The sequence below is a fragment of the Sminthopsis crassicaudata genome, chromosome 3 (assembly GCF_048593235.1).
Source record: "Sminthopsis crassicaudata isolate SCR6 chromosome 3, ASM4859323v1, whole genome shotgun sequence".
NCBI lineage: Eukaryota > Metazoa > Chordata > Mammalia > Dasyuromorphia > Dasyuridae > Sminthopsis > Sminthopsis crassicaudata.
Genome location: NC_133619.1, coordinates 625,344,911 through 625,360,656, shown reverse-complemented (window position 1 = coordinate 625,360,656; position 15,746 = coordinate 625,344,911). Strand labels below are relative to the sequence as shown.

Here is a 15,746-nt window from a genome sequence, read left to right as displayed (position 1 = left end):
AGTGAGTAAACCTGAAATTAGGACACCCCAGAAGGCATGCAAACCTGATCTTCCTGCCTTGGCCTCAGGTGAAGAACATCAGGACCTGGAAAGGGAACTCAGCAGCAGTTAGTCCTATGGCCTAGATCCTCTTACCTACACTGGATGTTAAAGGTAATCTTGGAGAAAAGAAATAAAGGACAATCAAAGAAAAGAATGAGAGCTTAGAAGCAGACACAAACAAAATAGCTTTAGAACCCACATGTGGAATTTATTAGATTCTTTCTAAAAATGCAATTTGTACAAGTAGTTGTTCAGGTGTGATCTTGATTCCATGTATGTAGAAATGCACACGCTCAATAAAGGTTTCCCAGGTACAAAGTAACAAAATACAATTTTTTTTTTTTGAAAAAATATAATCTTCAACATCTCTGTGAAGGAAGAGGGGTGGGAGAATTCATTTTGCATTTGCGTGTTTGTCAACAGTCAGGCTTTCAGTTATGTTTCTGTAAGAAGTAGAGGGGAATGGCTGGCAGGAGAAATCAGCAAGGTGCTTTCTCATTTCTCCACCAGATTTTGGCAATGAATTCTCTAGTGTTCCCAGAGAGTCAGAGAGCACAACAGGAGAATTCCTCATTCCTGCTCTTGACTGGTTTTTCTGAACTCATAATATCCAGGTACTAGAAATATTCTTAAAGAGTTCAATTCATCCTCGTCACCAGCAAACATTTATTTGGTTGATTTCTGTGTTAAGGCATTTCAAAAAAGGGTACATAGAAAAATGTACTTTCATTGCCAGAAAAAAACAAACAAATAAACAAACAGAAATATATTGGACTTTAGAACTAATAGGCTCTTCTAATGCAACCCTGACCCCACCCCAAGGGAGAAGATGGGCTGTGGAGGGGGATCCTTGCCCGGGCCTGTCTCCCTACCTGGGGCAGGCCAGAGCAAAAGCAACAAAACATGGCTGGTTTCACATCTGACAGTGGAAACTTTAGGACAGGAGGAAGAGGAGCAGATAGCAATATGTGGGTGAGGGGGATGGGAAGGAATACAAATAACTCTTCTTCCTTTTAATTTTGAGAATGTCACATAGAAATCTGAAGTCCTAAGCTTAGAATTTGAACCCAAAATTTCTCACCTATATACAAAGCTTTATATATCAAAGCATCAAAACGATAGCTTTATCTCCAGGAAGACTCTTGGTCCTCAGGCAGCTAATAAAAACTTCAACTATTTCTCTGGGTCCTTACCTAGAAACCCCAGATGCCTTTGGTCTGGTAGATTCCTTCTCCCTGTGTTTGAAGACACCAGAGGGACTGGGAGGAGATTTGGGAGGTCTGGTGGAGGAAGGCTAAAATGAAGGAGAAAAATTGGGGATCTGGAAACAAGAGTCATTCTTTTTAGTGTCATTTCTTGCAACCCAAAGGGGAAAAGAAAGAAAAGAGAAAAAGGTCTATGGGAACTAGTTACTTCCCAGAAGCATCATCTGGACTCACGTTCTCTCTCTAGCTCTGAGTGCCAGGACTGAAATGCCATTACTCCCAAGAGGCTCAATTCTGGGTAACTGAGCAAAGCTCCTGAGGCGTCAGGCTCCCAGGAGGTTCTAGTTTGCTGGCCCACAAGGTCCACAGGGTCCTCCTGCATGTGGTAGCCACTCAATAGATATGAGTGGGTGATGTGTAAGGCAGAGCAAAGGAGGTTAGTGGGGAAAAAAAAGTGAGCTTCTGGGATGAGGATCCAGAAACGATTGTTTGGATTCCCCGTACCATGGGGCCTTGAGAAGCTCTTCCCTGGGTGAATGGCTGTCTCTTTCCAGTCCCTCTTCCTCCTGTCCCTGAGTTTCCTCTGTCAGCCCTGAAACCCATGTTTTTCTGCTTTTACTCTGGCCTGCCCCAGGTGGGGAGACAGGCCCGGGCAAGGATCGCCCTGCACAGCCCATCTTCTCCACTGGGGTGGGGTCAGGATTGCATTAGGGCAACTCTAGTCCTGGCGCTGGGGGCCAAGGTGGAGAGAGGTCAGCCTGCAACCTGCTGCAGGGAGTTCAGGCACTGGACAAGCTCCCCGGTCACCTCTTCCGAAGAGGGCTCTCCAAGAGCAAAGCTCCCCTCCCAGGTCCGGGAGATCTTCTGCCTCCAGTGGAACTGAGGCTCACTCTGAGGCCCAGGAGAAGCCAGGTCCAAGCTCAGGGCAGAATCTCCCTGTCTCCTGGGCACTGGGCCCTTTCCTGCCCCTCCTCCAGCAGCAGAGGGATACTGGGAGCCCGGCACTCAGCCAGAGGCTTTGTGGGAAATCTAACAGAATCAAACCCCTTAGGCCGAGGTGAAGAAATCAGAAGCTACAAAGTGCAATGATAGGAGGCTGGAAGATGGAGGTGGGAGCTGGAGAATAGGGGGGCAAGGAACCCCCAGGTTTTCTATCCACTTTTCTTCTCTCCCTGTGATTCCAAATAAATATAGGTCCGACAGAGGTCTCGCTCCCCTCTCGGGGAGCTAGCTACCAGGGGCGCCAGAGTCCGGGGGGCGGGGGGCCGGGAGGACCGCCGCCGGATGCCCGAGGAGAGCAGGCCGAGCGCATTCTCTCGGGGGAGCCGCAGCGCGGGTCTTTGGGGCTGCCGCGGGAGTCCGGGAGGAGGCACTGGCCCGAGGCGCTCCGGTGCAGGTGCTCCAGGAGTCGGCCGCACACGTCGCGGTCCAGGAGGCTGCAGGAGGGCAGGAGCCGGCTCAGGCGGCTGAGGCAGGCCCGGTAGCCCTCTCGGTAGCTGTCTGCTAGGGCTGGGGAGGCAAGAGGCGAGCAGTCAGTCTCTGAGAGCGCACGAAGGGACAAGGCGGGGGCGGGGTTGGGTGCCGGCTGGGACGCCGTTAGCCTAGAGGTCACTCACTGGGCGCCGCGGGGCCGTGGGACGCGGGCAGCTCCTGCAGGAAGCGCACCGTCATTTCTAGGATGTCTGCTTTCTCCAGCTTCGAGTAGCGGGAGCTCTGTGGGAAGCAAGGTGACAGGGCGCTAGGAGGCCGCCGCGCGCCGGGCTCGGCCTGCTCCAGAGCCCGGGACCCCCGGCCCGCCCAGGGGGCCGCCGGGAGGTCCCCGCTTTCCACCTCCCGGCTCCCTCCGCGCGCTCCCCCCGCCCCGTGGGCGCGGCTCACTCACATCCTTGCCGATAAGGGGCAAGATGAGACCCTTGAGCTGGCTCAGGCTCTCGTTGATGCGCGCCCGTCGGCGTTTCTCCATGAGAGGCTTCAGGGTCTGCGGGACAGGGAGGTTGAGGCAGACTCGCTCCTCGCCACCTTTCCCCCTCCCCCGTTCTCCGCCCCCGCCCGCCCGGCGGCCCTCGCCGGCTCCCGCGGCTCTCACCTTTCGCAGTTCGGCGGCGTCCCCGGGTCTTCGAGGGACGCCCATCTTGGGCTGGAAGGCGCTCCCAGTTTCCGGCTCGGCGCTGTGGGGAGACATGCAGCTTCGGGAGCTCCCAGGCGGCTCGGGCCAGCTCGCTAAGCCGCGGGTGGGACGCCGAATGCTCCCCGGAACATCTCCACCTAGGCTTTAAGGAACCGCCCCGCCCTCCGGCCCCACCTCCTGGCTTTGTTCCCGCTGGGGAAGAGAAGGGCGAAGGAGCCTGGGAGGGATGAGAAAGGGGTGGATCCCCGGGGAGGAGAGGGCTCGGTGGCGGCCCCATCTGCTCGTGACCGCCGCGCAGGCCGCGAGACGTGCGCCCCGGGGCAGAGAGGCTGCAGACGGGGAGGAGGCGCCCCAGGGGACCGAGCTCAGACTGGGACGCCCGGCCGGGAGTGCTGTGGGAGGCGTCCAAAGGTTAGGACCCGGAGAGGAGACAGCGATGACGGGGTTTACCTCAGCGCCTCGGAAGGAAGGAACTCCCCTGCTCCCCGAGAAACCCAGCCGTCCCATTTCCACCCCGCCTCCTAGTCCACCATGACCCAGGGAAGGCTGCTCTCACGCCGGAGGAATTGGGAAACAGGGCCTGCCCGCCCTCAGTCCGTGCTCTGGGCTGCAGCTCCTTCTAGAGATCCGTTCTCCGGGGCCCGGGGATTCCGGCCTCCTCTCGGCTCTCAGACGGTCTCTACCAGGGTACACTCCCCCTCCCCCACTCACCCCAGGGCTCCCCTCCGAATTAAAGCTTTTTTTGCCTTGTTCCAGGGTTTTTTTTTTTTTTTTTTTTTTTTTTTTTTTTAGCATTTTAAACGTGTTCCAGAAATGGGAGCGGAAGCCAAATAAGGGGCTACTTGGGGAGTCCTTAGGTCACACCCTGAAAACTTAGAGAGGAGGGATCCCTCTAGAGATTTCCACAGTAGGAGATAACTCTCGGAGCCTCGCCCAGCGTCCATATCGCGAGTCCGTTGCTTTTGGAAGCACACTGGGCGTCCCCAACTCAGCTGTGCTGGGCGGTTCCGTAGATAATTCTCCCTCTCTCCCCCGAGCTTAGAGCCAGATTTTGTGGCTGAGGTGCGTGGGGGGAGGGCAAGGGGAGGGGAGATATGGGGAATAACCAACGGCCGAAGCTACCGGCCGAGGGATGCTTTCGACTCCCGAATCCGAACTGTGTTTGAAGCCGGGTTCACAGCTGTTCCCAGATGTAACTTCAGAGTAAAGGCAGCGGGGAAGAGTCTCCAGACCGAGCTCTGGCAGCTTCCCCAATTAGCCCCGGGGAACCTAGAAACAGTGCCAGCTTCCGAAGTCGGAGGGCTTGGGCTGAACGCCCCATTCTCGGGAGCCGGGCGCTGTCCCAGGTGCTGAGCGACTCGAGATTCCCTCCCTTTGGCTACTGGAAGAAGGGTCTGAATGCCGAGCGCTAAAGAAAATACCAATGGTGGAAGCAGGTAGAGTCAGATCGAAGCAGGGATCCCTCTCGGGGGGACGAGATCCTGCAAGGAATCAGTCAACTGGCATTTACCAAGCGCCTATTATGTGCCAGTCACTCTAGAGGGGGTCACAGTCTAAGCAGGGAGAATGGCACACAACTGTATACACCAACAGTGTAAATGCAGGATAAACTGGGAGGGATATCAGAGGAAAGGCTCTAAGATCACGGAAGACTGGGAAAGGCTTCTTACATAAGGTGGGACGGTAGCTGAGACTTGGAGAAAAACCCGGGAAGCTGGGAGGCAGAGATGAAAACAGAGTTTCAAGCATGGGAACGAAAGCTGGGACATGGACATGTTCTGCGTGAAGAACAGCGGGAGGCTGGACCGAGGGGGGAGGGGAAGTGGAGAAAGAAAGGTAGCAAGGAGCCAGGCTAGGAAGAGCTGCTTTAAAAGCCAAGCAGAGGATTTTCTATTTGATCCCGGAGGTAATAGGAAGCTACTGGAGTTCATTGAATCCGGGAGCGATATGATCAGACCTTCATTTTAGGAAGAATCCCTTTGACAGCTGAGTGAAAGATAGATTCAAGTATGAAGAGACTTAAAGGAGGGAGATCAACCAGTAAAGACCAACTATATATATATATATATGTGTGTGTGTGTGTGTGTGTGTGTGTGTGTGTGTGTGTGTGTGTGTGTGTGTATAGGTATATATATACACACATATATGTGTATATATAGGCATATATACATATATATGTGTATATATACATATACATACACACATTTATAGATAGATAGCCTTCATGAGTCCATTTCTATTTAACTTTGTCATCATTACACCAAAGAAATCACAGGAATAGTTCCCCCTTCCACTTTGTTGGTCTCCTTACACTCCAACACCCTCCACCCCTATTCTGTGGTCCAGCGAGAGTGGTCTATTTTCTGCTCTTTGAATATGATACCCCATTTCCTGACTTTTTTCTCCACTAATAGTCCTCCATGCCTGGAATTCTCTTGCTCCCCCTCTTATGGCTTTCCTGGCTTCTTTTACAACCCCAAAGGTCTTCTGTGGGGAGTTTCCCATTCCCCTTTAATTTTAATGTCAAAGACCAATTTTCAAAGGAAGGGTAAGTAGGTTTTAGAGCGGGTACATTAAATGAAGTTCTCTATTCTGGAAAGAGAAGCTAACGCCCATGAGGAGTCGATTGTCTTGTCTGGGATATCAAAAGAGGGTATCTGGGTACTAAGAGAGCCACATGAGGGCACTAGTAGGTGGAAGACAGGCCATGGGAAGGATGATGGAGAATGCCAAAACTACACTTTACAGACTTGGGAGAAGCAGCGACAGCTCTGAAAACAGAAGATCCTACATTCTCTAATAGTTCCTTATTAAGTTTAGGATTATGATATGATATGATCCTCTATTTGGGATTTAAAATTTTCACAACTTGCATCCAAGCCACTTTTCCGTCTTAATGATGTCCTTTTTCCTGTTTCTCTACACCTCATTCCATCTTCCCTCAGAAAGTCTTTGTCCACGTCTGCAATTCATTTCCTCCTCACCTCTGCCTCTGAAAATCCCTAATTTCTTTCAAAGGCAACTAAAAAGCAACACTCTATATGAGTAAGTGCTTAATCATCCCAGATGCTAGAGCCTTCTCCTCCCAAGTTTGCTCCAGATTGTCAGTTGTGTGAAGAAATAATAGATTTGACAATTAACTGGAGATATCGTGTGAAATTGGATGAGGAGTTCAGGAAGATACTCCGGTTGTTAGCCTGGGTGACCTGAAAGATAGATTTCTCCTCCATAGAACCAAGGAAGTTGGGAAGATAAAAGAACTGGGAAGAGAATAGATTGGTTTGGGCATTTTGAGTTTGAGATGACTAGAGATGTTCGGGAAGCAGTTGCTGCTGCCAGTTCCAACTGCCTGCTGGGAGTCAGGCAAGAGGCTGAAAACGGATCCGTCTACCTGGGAGCCATTGGCACTGAGATGATCGCTGAAGGCAGTGAAGCTGGTACGGTCCCCAGTGGAACGAGCTTAGAGGGAGGAAGGGCCCAGGAAAGGGTTTGAGGGGACACCCGCAGTCAGCAGTGGCCTTGTTGGAGACCTTGGAGCCTGCGGGGACTGACGGTTCCCACCGGAGGGAAGGTGTTATGGGAGTGGCTCAGTGGCTCTCCCGGGTAGGTCTCGGCCACTGCTGTCCCTCAGCTAGGGGAGCGGAGGACGTCGCCTCCCCGGACAGCGCCACGCTGTGGCATTTTCCTTCAGGTGCCTGGGAGAAGGCGGGGGCAGAGAGGCGGTCCGCGAGGACTCCTCCCACTATGTCTAGACTGACAAATTGGCCTCCCGGAAAGCCTCGCCCGTGGGCGCTTTGCAAGCGTGCCCCACCCTCCCCACGAGTTTAAGCTGCAGTGGGCCTCTCGCGAGGGAATTCAATCAAACAGGGTTCTAGCATTGTGACCCAAGTCTGCCCCCTCCCCCCCAAAAAAATGCCCTCAAAGATCCCGGAGCGCTTAAAAGGTCCGGCGACTTGGGTTCGAGACTTGGCCCGCTTGGATGGAGTCACTTTCCCCTTCTGTGAGACTGAAAACGAGGGCGTGCAATGGTCACGAAGGACTCTTCCAGCTCCAACTCGCCCTGGATGTTCAATGCCACCTCATTTGGCCTCTGGCAGTCCCCTCCCTTTCCATAGGTATGAAATGGGTTGAGAGCCCAAGTTGTTCTCCCAGAACTGGTTCCGTCCCCGTCAGTCCCCGAAGGCTCCAAGGTCTCCGACAAGGTCACTGCTGACTGCGGGTGTCCCCTCAAACCCTTTCCTGGGCCCTTCCTCCCTCTAAGCTCGTTCCACTGGGGACCGTACCAGCTTCACTGCCTTCAGCGATCACCTCGGTGCCAATGGCTCCCAGGCAGACGCATCCGTTTTTAGCCTCTTTCCTGATTCCAGCAGTTCACTCTTGGCCGGAGGCGCCGGCTTTAGACCGCTCTTGCTAAAGGGGTCTGCTCCATTCTTCCCTAAAAGGTGGTCGCAGAAGGCAGGTTTCCAGGCATAAGTTGGGCCAACCAATAACTGGTGTGGAAGCGTGGGGCAGGAGCGGCAGGCGGGGTGGGGAGACCGGAGTCCCGCTCCCAAGCTGTCGGTCTGGACGCCCCTCCCCCTCGCTGGGTGAACCTAGCCCAGGGCTGAGGGCTGGGAGGAGTCCGAGCCGGGGGAGGGCGGGATCTGCGGGACCTCCCCGGCTGTCGCAGTTCCAGGGCCCCAGAGGGCGGAGGGAGGACGGAGCGGAGGAGTGGGAGCAGAGAGGTCCACTCCTCTAGCCATCTCCTTCGATTCGGGGGCAGAACGCAGACCCTTCGGGCTCCGAGACAAACGAGCTAGAGACGAGAACTGGGACAGTTAGACTAGAGGAGCCTCTCCTGGGGCCGAGGACCCTCGGGGTGGGTGGGGATCACCGGAGTCCAGGGCGGCCTGGACGCGGCCCCGAGAGCCGGAGTGCGGGTCCCGGCTAAGACCACCCAGCGCATGGCGCCCCCGGGACGCTGAGGGCCACCATGGCCCTGGAGCGGGCATTGCAAGCGTCGCGTCAGGGGGACCTAGAGACCCTGAAGGCGCTGCAGCGGGCCGGCTCGCTGCTGCCCACTCTGCGGGACCCGTTAGATGCCCTCCCCGTGCACCATGCGGCCCGGGCGGGCAAACTGCACTGCCTGCGCTTCCTGGTGGAGGAGGCGAACCTGCCCGCCACTGCCCGCGCCAGGAACGGGGCCACTCCGGCCCACGACGCCGCGGCCACCGGCCACCTGGCCTGTCTTCAGTGGCTTCTCACGCAGGGCGGCTGCGGAGTGCAGGTGAGTCTGGTGGAGCGTCTGTCACCCGTCGCAGGTCCATTCCGGGGGGCCGGCCCCCTGACCCTTTCCCCGGGCGGCTTCCCCTGCACCCTTTCTCCAGTAACTGAGACTCCCCCCTCCCCAATCCTCCGTCAGACTCCCTAAGTAGATATCTTCCTTCAGGACCAAGGAGAGTAACAGACGACCCCAGAGTTAAAGCCGCGGCTTGGCTGACGCCGCCAGATCCACCTCTGGCTTCAGGGACCAGGGCAAGGGGGACACAAAGTACTCTAAAACGATTTCCTAAGCCTGGAACTTTGTCCTCTCGGATTTTTTCCCAACTTTCCTCTGTCCACTAACTTTATCTTCCCTGCCACTTCCTGACTCTCACAGCGAGCCTTGCATCTTATTTCATTCATAACTTCGTAGCAAATTCTACAAACGTTTGTGGCTAGAGGTAGTAATACTCCATCCCCAGGGGATGGCCCTAAGAGAGAGACAGAAAAAGGCTGTCCTGCTTCCGTCAACGATGATAGAGCTTTATCTCCTAGAGGAGAAACTAGGGAGTGGAAGGACATAATTGAAAACTTCAGATGGGAATAGGTATTTATCTCATTCTATCCTTCTGGAACCTCAATAGTCCTGAGTTCCTCAAATATAGTAGCCACCAGCTCCGATCCCATCACCCAGCCCAAGCCCGGGGCGGCCAAACGATTTATCTGGAGACCCAGAGATTACATTATGCAGAGTCTGTGTCCAGATCCGGGTTTGTCCGGATCTCTGGGCTGGTCCTATGATCGGGCCCAGAGGCTACCGAACAGACCTTAAAGGAAGGTCCTCCTCATCTTTGACCTTTCTAAAGCCCTTGAAACTGCATATAACCTTTTGATTACTTCCTCTCCCCCATCAGGTTCATTGTAACCTGTTTTCCTTAGAAAAAATACTAGAAAAGGAATGGAATGACTCAAGGTCTCCTCCATCTCTGCTCCTTGTTCCGATCCAAAATTAAGGGCTGAAAGAATAGGCATTTCCCATCCCTTAAGATGCAAGGACCAAAAGGAAGGGATGACCACAACCTTGTTCTCCTTGTGCTATAAAGCCCTAGGAGATAAACAGCTTGCTGCGTGAAGATTGGCAGGTGGTAGCCTGGGATGTACCATTAGCAGCTTAAGAAACAATTTAGTGCTAGAGTGACAGGTGGGATCACCAGAGCCTTTCTAGCTGAACTCATCTCTCCTCCCCCACTCCATCCCTGGGCCAAAGGCTAGGTCACTCAAGAAGGTGCCCTAAGAGGGCTTTTTCACCATGTAAAGACAATAACTCACATGAATATATTTTATGGTTTCTAAAAATGCCTTCCTCGCCAAGAACACTATTCAGGGCAAATATCATTACAATTTTATAGATGAGAAATTTTGAATATGCTAAGTAATTTGCCCAGAATTATATACCAAAGTCTCAGAGCTAGGTTTGAACCTCCTGACTTCAAGAACACAATTAACTTACAACAACCAAGACTTCTCCCTCTAATAAAGGACTGGAGGCACTGAGGGCCAGAGACGTGAGTCTCCACTACAAGAAATGTGAATGGACTGGTGGGGTCAGACAAGGACAGGGAGTAGGTAGTAAGAACTTTTCCATTCCTGGACTGCTCCCCTAGCACATGGGACTCTGTGACCATTACTACTTCTCTGTGCTCATTGGAGCCCAGAAGGCTGAAATACCAATTATCCATTGTATTCCTAAAGCAGTCTCTAAGGTTTAAGCTACTGGACCAAGGGGAAAGAGGGAAAAACCAGCTCTAGAGATGCTGCTAAGCTGAGTCTCAGTAGATGCTCACATCTTCTGCCCTGATTGTTATTATTTTTATTAGCTAAGCCACCATCATATAGCTAGCTACCCCCAAGTAGCTCTTCAAAAAAACCAGCTGCAACTGCAAAAGCCTAGAAAACAGTTTTATTCTGGACTTCTAAAAATATTTTTTTAAGATGAATTAGATAAAATAAGTATATAAATTTATAAAAGAAAATAGAGTTCCACTTCCAGTTGATCAATGATGGACAGAAACAACTACACCCAGAGAAGGAACACTGGGAAGTGAATGTAAATTGTGAGCACTACTGTCTTTTTACCCAGGTTACTTATACCTTCGGAAGCTAATGCTTAATGTGCAACAAGAAAATGGTATTTACACACATATATTATATCTAGGTTATATTGTAACATATGTAAAATGTATGGGATTGCCTGCCATCAAGGGGAGGGAGTAGAGGGAGGGAGGGGATAATTCGGAAAAATGAATACAAGGGATAATATTATAAAAAAAGTTACTCATGCATATATACTGTGAAAAAATTATAAATAAGAAAAATAATAATAAAAAAAAAGAAAAGAAAATAGAGTTCATCAAAGTGAGATTTGAAATTCTTTTAGATGAACTATATAAAATAAGTTTATAAATATATAAAGAAAAGAAAATATGAAAGTGAAAAGTGGAATGATTTAGTAGTTAGAGTTAAGCATGGGAGTCAGGAAACCCATGGTTCAAGCCCAATCACTTATTTCATGAGTCTAGACAAGCCCTTTAACCTCTTTTAAAAATTTTTTATATTTTTTTTCATGAGGCAAGTGAATGACTTGCCATGGGTCACACAACTAGTATTACGTGTCTAAGATTGGATTTGAACCCAGTTCTTTCTGACTCTAGGGAAGGTGCTCTATCTTCTGTTATCTAGCAGCCCCCAGCCTCTTACCTTCTTGGTATGCTCAGGTAATTCTCTATGGGCATGCATTGCAAAAAAATGTGCTTATCTCGTATCATTACTTTCCCATTCAGGAATTTCCCTACACTGAAGTCAAAGATTTAAATCCATCCCCTTCCCCCACAAAATTAGAATCTCTCTTTAAAAAAAAAAAATCAGTTTTAAAAGTGAAATGCATGTATATTTATTTTTTTAATTTTATATTTTATTTTATTTTATTCTTTTTTAAATTGATTTTATAATTATAATTTTTTTTTAAACAGTACATATGCATAGGTAGTTTTTCCACAACATTATCCTTTGCACTCACATTTATTCCGAATTTTCCCTCCTTCCCTCCATCCTCTCCCCTAGATGGCAGGCAATCTTATCATGTATATTTAATTTAATAAATATATTTTTCATCAACAGTTATCTTTGAACTCCCTATTTTTAAAAGTTAATCATGGGGGCAGCTAGGTGGCGCAGTGGATAGAGCACCAGCCTTGAATTCAGGAGGACCGGAGATCAAATCTGGTCTCAGACACTTAACTTCCTAGCTGTGTGACCCTGGGCAAGTCACTTAACCCCAGCCTCAGGGGAAAAAAAAAAAAAAAAAAAAAAGTTAATCATGGTATATTCACAGAGCAGCATGATCAAAGAATCCATCACCAAATGATCAACCTTATGACATGAGGCATCCTACTGTGTGAAGGGGATTCTAGAGCAGCAGAACTAGGGTGCGAATGAAGTATTCTATCCTGGAGAACTTTCCAGAGGGCATTCTGCTGGGGTCACCTTTGAGAGCCCATGTCATCTGGCATATTTTTCCCTAAGTCTTCTCTATTTGTACTTGAAACTCTCTATTTGTAATTTGGATTTGGGGGCAAATAGCATATGTATATTAAATTAATATCTTAGTCATTTTTGGACTTTCATTTTAAAAAATGTTTCACTGATGCTGAGTGAAATGAGCAGGACCAGGAGATCGTTGTATACTTCAACAACAATATTATATGATGATCAATTCTGATGGGTGTGGCCATTTTCAACAATGAGATGAACCAAATCAGTTCCAATAGAACAGTAATGAACTGAACCAGCTACACCCAGCGAAAGAACTCTGGGAGACGACTATGAACCACTACATAGAATTCCCAATCCCTCTATTTTTGTCCGCTTGCATTTTGGATTTCCTTCACAGACTAATGGTACACTATTTCAAAGTCCGATTCTTTTTGTACAGCAAAATAACTGTTTGGACACGTATACATATATTGTATTTAATTTATACTTTAACATATGTAACTTGTATTGATCAACCTGCTACCTGACAGAGGGGATGGGGGGAAGGAGGGGAAATTTCGGAACAAAAAGCTTGGCAATTGTCAGTGTTGTAAAATTACCCATGCATATATCTTGTAAATAAAAAAAAATTATAATAATTTTTTTTAAAAAATGTTTCACTGATACTTTTTAAAAAATCACTCTTACTTCCTAGTAATCATTCTTGCAAAATAATCTGATTAAGTAAAACAATATAACAGTTTACCATGTCTGTTATCACTTTCTATACCCATATTCCATCATTTTTCTGCTGAGAAAATTATAATTCACTAAGTTTTACTCTGTAGTAAATTTGGTCATTGCATTAATGTGAGTTCTGATTTTTTTTAGTATTGTTTTCCTTCATATTGTTTATTCTTTTTTCCACCTTCCACTTGAATGTCATCTCTAAGATGGCTGCCTACATTGTTAAGGATCTCTCATTAGTCCCATTAGGAAATACATCAATCTGTACTTTTTTGTCCTTAAGTTCTCTCTCCTCTCCATTTAATTCCTTTTTATAATATTTAGATGCAAACTCAGTCAAAGGCAATGCTCTCTTCTCTAAATGTCAACAAATTCTCAGTTACATTTTTAGTTATTTTTTAATTAATCTTTTAGTCATGTTCTTATTTTTTCAGAGGTAATTAGGGTTAAGTGACTTGCCCAGGGTCACACAGCTAATAAATGTGTAAGACTGGATTTCAACTCAGGTCCTCCTGATTCCAGGGCCAGTGCTCTATCCATTTCACTATTTAGTTGCCTCTGATGATTTTTTGAAAAATCATCAATATAACTCTCCAATCTTAACAGCACCTTCCATTGTAATAAATACAGTTAAGTGAAACAAGTAAACTTACTAAGCATGTCTGACCATGTAAGTCACAACCTCTCTCTGTCTCAGTTTCTTCATATGAAAAGTGGGTATAACACTAATACCTAGCTCACAGGGTTATTGTGAGGATCAAATGAGATAAAATATGGAAAGAGTTTTGCATCTTTAAAGGTCTGTAGAAATTCTAACAGTGGTGATGAGATTGACAATGAGGATGCTGTCTTATTCTACTTCCCTACCAAGAGGTAGGCTCTTGCTCCACTGTCAATACTCTGAAGTCACTGCATTGATTAGACTTTGGGGATCAATGCTGGTTTTCTTCATATTATTGTGATTATTATGGAGAATTGCTCCCCTACCTCTAATTACTTTGTTCTGCATCAGTTCACATGAGATTTCCTAATTTTCTTTTAATTCTTCATATTCTTTTCTTATCTCACAAGAATGTTGCTTTACAATCCATAGCACAATTTGTTCAGCCATTCTCAAAAGTTCTCAAACTTTTATTTTTAGTATCTTTATACTATTAAATATTAAGTACTATTATACTATTATATTAATTATATTATATTAAATACTATTTAATGTACTATTAAAATTAAGAATCTTTTCTAAGAATTTTTAGGTGGATGATATTTATAGCTATTTAGATAGATAGATAGATATTAAAAATTAAAAACTAGTTTTAAATTTGTAGACGCTCTGAAAGGGTTTTCAGAGACACCCTCCAGGATTCTCTGGCCCACACTTTGAGAACCATTACCCTAATCAATGGATATCTACATTCGTCCTAACTAGGAACTCTTTATTACTACATAATGTGCTGCTATAAATCTTTGTCCATATGATACATTTCCCTCTATCTTTTGCCTTCTTGAACATGTGCCAGCTAGAGATACTGCTTGTATAGAACAGATGTTCTGTACAAAGATCAATTACTTTTCTAGCATAATTCTAAACTTTTAGGATAATACATAGTTCTACCAAGATATGTTGATAATCTTCTTTTTTCATGACCTGTCCATTCACATTTATTTTACCTTCAACAAAATTCCAGCATAAATTAGCTCTGCTCACCCTCCCAATAGGACAAGAAGACTTTTTGTTTCTCTCTAATGGGCTGGAAGAATCAGGGGAAGGGTGAATCAGTGATAAGAAGGTCTGGTTTGAATTTTCAGTGGTAGGGATACTTTCAAGATCTTGGTTATACCGTTGTGTTTTATTTGTGAATAGATAGTTAAGATTTTCGACTTCACATGCTTGTCAAAATAGAAGAATTCATTGGTGTCTTATAGCAATTTCAGCACAATCATCAAATCCTTCTTGCATCTAGGTGGCTCAGTGAATAGAGCACTGGACCTGGAATTAGGAAAATCTGAGTTCAACCTGACCTCAGACACTTACTAGCTACATGTATCTGTGTAAACTACTTATCCACTGTCTGCCTCAGTTTTCTCATCTGTAAATTGAGTACAATAATAATGTTATTATACTTTATTATCAGATGTATCTGTTATATTATCATATAATGTATATTATATCATAATATCATATATTATTATATAGATGATATCTATATTAATAGATATCTATCTCTCAAGGTTGTTTTGGGGATCAAACAAGATAATGTTTGTAAAGAACTCAGCACAGTTCCTGGCACACAGTAGGTACTTAATAAATGCATGTTCCCCATTTCCTCTCAAGGTTGTTTTTAGGATCAAAAAAGAAATATTTGTAAATAGCTCAGCACAATTCCTGGCACACAGTAGGTACTTAATAAATGTGTGTTCCCTATTTCCTCTCAAGTTTGTTTTGGGGATCAAACAAGATAATGTTTGTAAATAACTCAGCATAGTTCCTGGTACACAGTAGATGCTTAATAAATGCTTGTTCCCTTTTTTCCTCGGCAGGACAAAGACAATTCAGGTGCCACAGTCCTACATCTGGCTGCCCGGTTTGGTCATCCTGAGATAGTGGATTGGCTGCTTCGCTTTGGAGGGAGCGACCCTGCCTCGGCCACAGACACTGGAGCCCTGCCCATTCACTATGCCGCCGCCAAGGGAGACTTCCCCTCACTTCGACTTCTTGCAAGCCACTATCCAAAGTAAGAGCACTCCAAGGTCAAGGGCACATATTTTTGCCCAGCTGGGGCAGGGAAATGCTCGACCTGTCCCTCTTACTCAGTCTCAGCTCTCCCAGGATTTTGTAGTTTAGGAGTTAGTTT

General features: G+C 47.2%; 2 protein-coding genes across 7 annotated transcripts in view; one reads left to right on the top strand and one right to left on the bottom strand.

Annotated features, from left to right (window-relative positions):
• Window positions 1-229: 229 nt before the first annotated feature.
• On the bottom strand, window positions 230-3,538 carry HES2 (hes family bHLH transcription factor 2). Its single transcript, XM_074306419.1, has 4 exons — window positions 3,334-3,538; window positions 3,130-3,225; window positions 2,864-2,960; window positions 230-2,756 (listed from the first exon to the last, which is right to left on the bottom strand). Exons 1-4 carry the CDS (start codon window positions 3,427-3,429, stop codon window positions 2,479-2,481), a joined length of 567 nt encoding a protein of 188 aa, XP_074162520.1. The 5' UTR covers window positions 3,430-3,538; the 3' UTR covers window positions 230-2,478.
• A 4,525-nt stretch (window positions 3,539-8,063) lies between these two features.
• ESPN (espin) overlaps window positions 8,064-15,746 on the top strand; it is a 57,004-nt gene continuing 49,321 nt past the window's right edge. For all 6 annotated transcript variants that reach the window (XM_074306414.1, XM_074306413.1, XM_074306408.1 and 3 more), the window contains exons 1-2: window positions 8,064-8,641; window positions 15,433-15,626. In XM_074306414.1, the coding sequence (XP_074162515.1) occupies window positions 8,348-8,641; window positions 15,433-15,626 (488 nt within the window). In that variant the 5' untranslated portion in view covers window positions 8,064-8,347. The remainder of the gene's footprint in view (window positions 8,642-15,432; window positions 15,627-15,746) is intronic.